Genomic DNA, 7,632 nt, shown 5'->3' with positions numbered 1-7,632 from the left:
ATTTCCTTCGCGATGGCGGGGGTTTCCACCTGCAGCCCTGCTGCAGTGCTTGTGGTGCTTCTGGCAGCTCATCGGGTGCAATGCCGCGAGCCAGGCACTGATACACTTTTGTCCCGCCGCCCCCGCCGCGTGCCAGCAGGAGGCTCCCCCTCCACCACATCCGCTGCCACCCCAGGCCATCCAGCCCGTCTACTTTATGCCAATGCATGGCGCGGCATGCACAGGCGCCGCGGCTCCCAGCCTGGGCGCCCGCTCCGTTGCGGCGGCCCAGCCGGCGCAGTCGCACCTGGTTGCGCTGGCGGCAGCGCAGGCGGAGAGAATGCCAGCCCCCCGGGAAGAATCACAGATGCAACACAAGCAGCAGCAGGAGGGTAAGTGTGGCTGGTTCATGCAGCTTGTCATGGAAGTGCTCGAGCACCAGTGGCATTCCGTTGGGTTCCCTACGGCAGGGCACGCAGCCAGCACGGCGTGCCTGTTCCCCACCGCTGCCCCGACCCTCGTTCCACTGACCGCCCGGTCTGTCCGCGCCCCTGGAATGCGCAGGGAGCAGCCCCCAGAAGCGCACACGCCTCCGCTGGTCACCCGCGCTGCATGCACAGTTTGTGGCGGTCGTGCAGCAGTTAGGTGCGCACGCCGTGGGCGAACTAGCACCAACAGCCGAGCGCCTGCCGGAGGGCCGCATTTTGCTCTTTGTGTTGGCAGGCTGCACGTACGCTCAAGGACTTGCCGGGTGCATGCGCCGCGCTGCATGGAGCTCCCCACCCCCTCCCTCCGCCGCTGCACCGCCATGCGGCCTCCAGCCTGGCCGCTGCGACCCATCCACTGCGCCGCACGGCTGCACTGCTGGGCTACCTTGCAGGCGGCGCGTTCCAGGCCACTCCAAAGCGCATCCAGCTGGCGATGAACGTGCCTGGCCTGACCCTCTTTCACGTGAAGAGCCATCTGCAGAAGTATCGGGAGGTGACCCAAGGAGGCAGGCCCGCCGGCAACGCCAGCAAGAAGCGCAGTGGCGGAGGCGATGCTGGCGAGGCGGCAGCAGTCCGGTCGGAGCAGGCGGCGGCGCCGGAGCATGAGCATGAGCATGAGCATGAGCAGCAGCAGCAGCAGCGGGACCTGAGCGCATGGGACCTGTGCGGAGCCGAGGATGATGGGCAGTGCAGCCCCAGCGACCCGTTTGGGGATGCCTTGCTGCCGCCAGGCTGGGGCACGCAGCCCGCGCCGGTTGTAGATGCTGAGCTGGCAGCCTCGCTGGCGCCAGCTGGCAGCCTGAATAATCAGCAGGCCGCCGGCACGGAGCTGACCCAGCAGCCGCCGGCCGCAGCCGAGCCTCGGTGCGCCGTTTGCGAGCGAGCAGCGCAGCACCAGCAGCTGCCCCGGGCCCTGCCTCACCATGCCGCCCCCCAGCCTGCCACCGCCAAGCCGGACCGCTCAGCCAGCCAGCTGGCGGCCCCACAGCGCAGCGAAGCCAGCGGCTCGCAGGTGGCTGCCAGCGAGGGGGCAGACCCTGCAGCCGCAGCTGCAGCCGGCGTTGCGCCCGCGGCCTCCGCACCCGCCACCTCGCGGCTCAGCATCCTCGAGTCTGCTCTGCGAGTGCAGATGGAGATGCAGCGCCAGCTGTGCTGCTCAATGGAGGTGAGGGGCTGGTGCGCATGGTGTGTGTGTGTGTGTGTTGTAAGTGAGTGTTCAAGGCGCAATACCAAACCAGCCGAGCCAGTCAGCGACTGTATACTGGTGACCACCCTTACCCGCCCAGCCACCACCCACCCAGCAAGGCCTCCATTAAGGCAAGCACAGTGCGCGCCTCTGCCATCTGTCACTCACGACAACCGAGGCGGTGCCTGGCTTGCCGCCCCGTGCAGGCGCAGCGCGGGCTGCAGATGCAGCTGGAGGCGCACGGCCAGTACATTGCTGGGCTGCTGAGGTGAGGGGATGCCGCCGCACAGCATGTGTCGCTCTTTGAGGCTATGCGTCTGAGGCTATGCGTCACCTGCCTCGCACCTCTTCCACAGTTGCATGGGTATGCCACCGCTGCGATGCAGGTGCCAGGCCCGGCCCCCGGGCCACCCAACAGCCGCAGCGGGCCAGGCGACAGGCAGTGCCAAGGCCGGCAGCCGCGCAAGCAGCAAGTTGCAGCTGGGTGTGGCCGGTGGCGGCGGCGGCCCTCCACGCGGCCCACCGCCCGCCGGCCTGCATGCCTCGCTTGTGCGGCGGTCGCATTCCCTGCCAGCCGACGGCCCCGGTAGCGCTCATGGCATGCCTCCACACAGGCCGCCGTCGCCGAGCGGGCTGCACAGGCCCCCAGGCGTGGTGCTGCAGCCGTCGCAGGAGCCCCGGCCCCACGAGCCCCAGGCTGTCCAGCAGCAGCATGCGATGGTGGTGCCAGCAGCAGCGCCTGGGTCTGCACCCCCCAGCCTCTCCCTCCCTCCCCAGCAGCAGCATGTTTTCCAGCGGGCGGAGCTGCAGCCTCAGCCTGCCCAGCAGCAGCAGGCACTGCAGGCACAGCAAGCACAGCTGGCACAGCACCCATGCGGCGCCTGCACCCTGCTGCTGCGCTCTGACCCCCCAGCTCGCTCCGCCGCTGCCCCAGCCGCGCTGGAGCCTGCGGCCCCGCTGTCGTCGGGCCAGCCCCGCCCCGAGCCCAGCTGCGCTGGCAGCCGCTGCAGCTGCGACACCAGCGTTGTGGTGGCCTGCCAGCAGGGCGGCAGCTGGGACGCGCCGCGGCGGCAGCAGCAGCAGGTCGGGAGCGAGCCGCCGGCCGGTGGCGAGGATGCATTCCATGAGGCAGCCGCTCTGCCAAATGCGGGCTCTCTGGATGATTCTCTATACCCTGCTGACGTCTGGGACTCGCTGCTGATCGACTCTGGAGGTGGGGATGAGGGTTGGCGATGGGCCTGCATGGGTGCTTCCCCGGCCCGCTGCCGCACTCAGTGCTGCCTGCCGCCGTCGCCGTGCCCCGCCACCACACACGCATGCCTGAGCGCTGACAAGCTGGAGTGTCCATTGCCCGGCCGTCCTGTGCTGCGCAGTGCTGAGCCGCCTGCTGGAGGGCGACAGCGATGGCGGCCTGCTGTGCTGAGCCCCAGATCTGCTGTAGCGCACCGGCAGCCTCCTGCCGAGACTCCACATTCCCCAACCCCGCTTACCTACCCTACATGTCTTATGCCGCAATCAGCGGAGCGCCGCCCCGGCTGGCCCTCTTGCGAGGCAGGACCGCCGCTGGCAGCCGCCCCCATCGCCTGGTAGCCACCCCAACGTATGATTCCTGCCAGCATCGTGCCGCTGGCCCTTCAGATCCATGTCCCTTGCATCCCTGACCTCATCGACCGACTTCCTTCCCTCAGGCATTTTTGAATCCGCCACTTTTGATATCCCTTGGCAACGCACCCATGCATGCCAGGCCATGGCAGCCCTGCCTGCTCCCCTTGCCATGAACGGGGGAGGGCGTGCACATGTGACCTGCTGCGTCTGTCGGAGCACTTTTGCCCCTGGCGATTGCGGCCTTCATCATCCAAAAAGATTTGCCGCGATTGAGCTCCCCACAATTTATGTCTTCATTTCTCCCTCTTTTGAACACCCTTTTCAGTTCACCTCGTAGCGCATTGCTTTTCCGTTCAGCACTGCCTTCTGACATCGCCGTGCCCCACACAGCGTTAACCCCCTTCTTTTGTTTTGCCTGTTCAACTTGCTGTCAAGGATTCGATATTTCGACAAACCGTTACTTTTTATCCTCCTTTTCCCCCTTTTCAGCGGTTATCCCCCCTTTCAACCGGTATTTTTCAGCCGTGCCGGTGATGGCGGCAGGCAAACTCCGCACTCACGCGTGCGCGAGGCGCCCGTCCCAGGCCCTTCGGGCAGCCAGCCTGCGCCTAGTCCCATTATCTAACACCGTCCAATCTGGTGTGTTGTTGTTGAAGGCACATGCTCATGAGAGTACTCGCAGAATTGAGCAAATGCTGGGATGAGCGGGAGCATGCGCTGGGCACGCTGCGCACCCTGCCCACGCGCTGGGGCCCCATGGGGCGGAGGCGCTGTGATGTAGCTGAGCTGCTGGGTTGATAGCCCTGCCCAGATCCTATTATTCTGAGATTTGCCGCCGATCCCAGCCCTGCACGCGGACTCCACTTCGGTCCACGCGGTGGCTGGTAAACCTGCCAGGTGCGCGCAGCGGCTTCTCCCCTCGCTGCAGGGCGCTACACAGCTCGCCGCCGACCGCCTGCGCCACGGGCGGGGCGCTCACTGCCGCTCGCCGCCACCTGCCGCGCCGTGCCGCCGCAGGCCCTGCTTCTCAGCCTGCCCTCCCGCCTGCTTGAGGCCCTCAGCTTCTGACCCCCCGGTTCAGCGCATGGCACTGCCTGACGCTTTGAACATGGAGGACGGCAGCTCCTGCGCCAGCGGGGACGGCCCCGCCAGCTGGCAGCTGCGCCGCGTGTCGTGGGCGCGCGTGCTGCTGCAGCAGGACTGGGGCAGCGTGCTGAGCACCGCCGTCGTGCTGCTGGCGCTGGGCGTCGCGGAGGGGGTGCTGGGAGGGCCCCGCAGCCGCCCCTTCATGGTCACAGACGCCACCATCAGCTACCCCAACGGGTGAGCGGCAGCGCGGCCCTAGCCGCCGCCGCCGCGCGCGCCGCTGCTCCCATTCCTCGGTCCCCGAACCCCTCCCAGCTGCCGCCGCGCTGCCGAGATGCCCCACCCAACCTGCCGCCGCCTGCAGGGACTCCACCATCCCTTACTGGTCTGTGATTGTGGCCTCCCTGGCCGCCCTGCTGCTGTCGGTGCTGCTGGCTGAGCTATGGTTGGCACGCGGGCTGCACGCCGATCTCACAGATGGGCTGGCAGCGGCCCTGCACTTCGCCCTGGACGGCATCAGCGCCTTTCTGGTCACGGGCCTGGCCACGCAGGTGGGTGGGGTGGAAAGCGCGGGCCTGCAGGCCGCGCGCCGCAGATGCCTGCGCGGGCCGGGCAGCGGCGGCGGCGGCGGCCTCGGGGGAGCATGCCTGCTCCCCTCCCTGCCCGCCACGCCTTCCCGCTGCCTCCCAGCCAACCCACTCGCCCACCCGCTGCTTCTCACGCATGACACGCACGCACGCCGCCACCACACACCCACACATGCCGCCACACACGCGCGCACGGTCCCGTACCCACCCAACCCCGCCCCGCCGGTGCCACCCCGCGCCAGGTCAGCAAGATGGTGGTGGGGCGGCTGCGCCCCGACTTCCTCGCCCGCTGCCAGCCGCCCGTGCCCGACCCCCTGGCCGTCCAGTACGGCCTGCCCGCAGCGGCGAACCCGCCCTGTACCGCTCCCGCCTCGCCAGAGCTCACAGAGGGGCAGTACAGCTTCCCCAGCGGCCACACCTCCACCGCCTTTGCATTCTCGGTCTGGACCGTGGGATACTGCATCTGGGCCTTCAACGTGCGGTGAGGGGGAGGGCAGCCTTGGCCCCGGGAATGGATGGGGTGGATGGTGGATGGTGGATGGGGCAGGCTGTGGAGACGGGGCCTGGTGGCGGGGTTGCTGTGGTGTGTGTAACATACCCCGGGCTGCTGCTGCTCGTGCAGCCTATTGCAGCTGCCCTGCGCGCAGCCCTGTCAACGGCGGCCGCACGCTCCCTCTATCTTTGTCTGCAGGCCGCCGCGCAGGTCGGCGGGCGGCGTGAGGCGGCTGGGTGTGTGGCGGCGCCTGGCACACGAGGCAGCTACCGCGGCCGGCTTCCTATGGGTGGTGGCCCTGCTGCTCTATGCCTGGTGAGAGCTCCCCCTTGCCTGCGTCGCCGTGTGGCTGCGCCTGTGGACAGGGCAGGGCACGCCGGGTGCTTTGCCTGCTGCAGCTTGATGCCTGATGCGCAGGCAGCCTGCTGCCCGCTGCGGCACGTGTAGCAGTGTGCAGTCGTTGCTGCTGCCCCTCCTGCCTGCCTGCCTGCCTGCCTGCCTGCCTGCCTGGCCTCCGCTTCTCATTTTCTTTGCTGCTGGCTTTCATGCAGGTTTGTGGGGGTGAGCCGCATCACCGACTTCAAGCACCACCCGTCTGACGTGGCGGCCGGTGCCCTGCTGGGCACCCTCCTCGGCGCCGCCTTTGTGCTGCGTGCCATCGGCAGGCTGCCCGGCGTGCTGGCTGGGGCGGAGGCGGGCGGGGCAGCGGGCACGCCGCAGCCCGACACCTCGCTGCTGCGCGGCAACCGCGTGCACAACCACGGCGGCGACCTGCCGTCGGTGTGAGGCGGCCCGGGGCAGGTGCAGGGCACGGCACTCTGCCCACCTGCACCTCACAGACTGTGTTGTAGTGCTTGGGCGGCACGTGCTTGGACTGAAAAGGGTACGGCGGCGCTTGGCTGTAACCGCGCTGCCACCATTTGAGTGCAGAGGAGGCAGCTGTGGGTGCGGCGCATGACCCTTGATCGCTGGCTGCAGGAGTGTGTCTCAGCTTACACATACATACAAAAGGGATTTGGTGGCAGTCCGAGGTCAGCCCGGCCGCGGCTGGGCGCTGTATGCAGCGCGTCGCCGCATGCCGGGGCTGAAAGAGCGTGAAGGGTGGAAACGCGAATGAAATGCTGGGGTCCCTCGCTATCCATCAATGCTGGATAGCCGAATGAATGCTACAGACGGCTGGCAACGTGGCAATGGGGAGTGCGCGGGGGAGGTAGTATGCGCATGGGGGAGGGCACAGGGAACGCCCACGGGCAGTGGCCAAAGGGTCAGGAGTGGTCGGAAGGGGAGAAGGGAGGAGTGTATCGTGTGCATGGGGAGCCAGCGGGCTGCATGCCGGACGGGGCGTCGGAGCAGGCGCTTCACACGCCGCTCATCGGGTGCGTGCCTGCCGGCTGCCGGCTGGGCGAAGCTCGGCGGAGGGCGAGGGTGTGTGTGGGGCGCTTCAGGTGATGACCTTGGCCTTGGGCCACCACACCTTCTTGCCGGGCACCAGCACGCGGTTGATCTTGTGCACCACAGCCTTGCCAGCCTTGATGTCGGCCTTGACGACCTGCGGGCAGCGGAGGGGTGGGGTGGGGAGGGGAGCGGGTTGGCGTGAGCTGGCGTGGCGAGGGCGCCCGACTGGCGGGCCAGCTGAGCGACGCGTCCCCGGCAGCCATGCATGGGCACTGCGGCAGCGCCGAGCGTTGTGGAGGTGGTGGGCACAGGACGCGAGGCGAGGCTCCACCACCATGCATCAGCGCCGGCATGCCCCGCGCGAGGCTCTCCAACGGATGCACACGCAACAGGAGCACCCTCCCGCCCAGAAGGCTCACCAGGGCGCTGCCGCCCGAGGTGGTATAGAGGCGAACCACCTTCTTCTTGGTGATCTTCAGCACGCCGGGGTGGCCCTTCACCAGGGTCTGGATCCACTGCAGGCGCACAGGCAGGGGGGGGAGGGGGATGTGTCGGTGGGCGGGCAGATGCGGGGGTGCTCACGCAGAAGCATGGCATGCATGCAGGCAGGCAGGCAGGGACCACAACAGGCAGGCAGGCAGCGGCGGCAAGCAGGCAGACAGGCAGGCGGAGATGGCGCTGCAGGCCAGGGCAGGGCAGCAGACCGTGCCTGGCGGATCTTCAGGTCCTTGGCGTAGATGGGGAAGGAGGGGAAGACGTGGTACAGCGAGCACCTGCAGGGGGCACGCACAAGTGCAGGTGGCGGGTCGGGTG

At 68.2% G+C, this 7,632-nt stretch overlaps 3 protein-coding genes across 3 annotated transcripts in view; 2 read left to right on the top strand and 1 right to left on the bottom strand.

The window, feature by feature from the left end:
- Nucleotides 1-346: 346 nt before the first annotated feature.
- Nucleotides 347-3,076, top strand: CHLNCDRAFT_145560 (hypothetical protein; the record flags this gene model as incomplete). Its single annotated transcript, XM_005848109.1, has 7 exons — nucleotides 347-371; nucleotides 544-624; nucleotides 860-1,632; nucleotides 1,860-1,921; nucleotides 2,040-2,202; nucleotides 2,431-2,866; nucleotides 3,027-3,076. 7 exons carry the CDS (start codon nucleotides 347-349, stop codon nucleotides 3,074-3,076), a joined length of 1,590 nt encoding a protein of 529 aa, XP_005848171.1.
- A 1,290-nt stretch (nucleotides 3,077-4,366) lies between these two features.
- Nucleotides 4,367-6,210, top strand: CHLNCDRAFT_145559 (hypothetical protein; the record flags this gene model as incomplete). Its single annotated transcript, XM_005848108.1, has 5 exons — nucleotides 4,367-4,581; nucleotides 4,709-4,895; nucleotides 5,174-5,412; nucleotides 5,623-5,739; nucleotides 5,976-6,210. The coding sequence occupies 5 exons, from the start codon at nucleotides 4,367-4,369 to the stop codon at nucleotides 6,208-6,210; spliced, it is 993 nt and encodes a 330-aa protein (XP_005848170.1).
- A 655-nt stretch (nucleotides 6,211-6,865) lies between these two features.
- Nucleotides 6,866-7,632, bottom strand: part of CHLNCDRAFT_145558 (hypothetical protein) — a gene marked incomplete at both ends in the record, with an annotated part of 1,348 nt that continues 581 nt past the window's right edge. The window contains 2 exons of the mRNA XM_005847945.1: nucleotides 6,866-6,973; nucleotides 7,239-7,334. Coding sequence (XP_005848007.1) covers nucleotides 6,866-6,973; nucleotides 7,239-7,334 — 204 coding nt within the window. The remainder of the gene's footprint in view (nucleotides 6,974-7,238; nucleotides 7,335-7,632) is intronic.

Source organism: Chlorella variabilis (genome assembly GCF_000147415.1).
Source record: "Chlorella variabilis unplaced genomic scaffold CHLNCscaffold_9, whole genome shotgun sequence".
Taxonomy (NCBI): Eukaryota; Viridiplantae; Chlorophyta; class Trebouxiophyceae; order Chlorellales; family Chlorellaceae; genus Chlorella; species Chlorella variabilis.
This window is presented reverse-complemented; position numbering and strand designations above follow the sequence as displayed.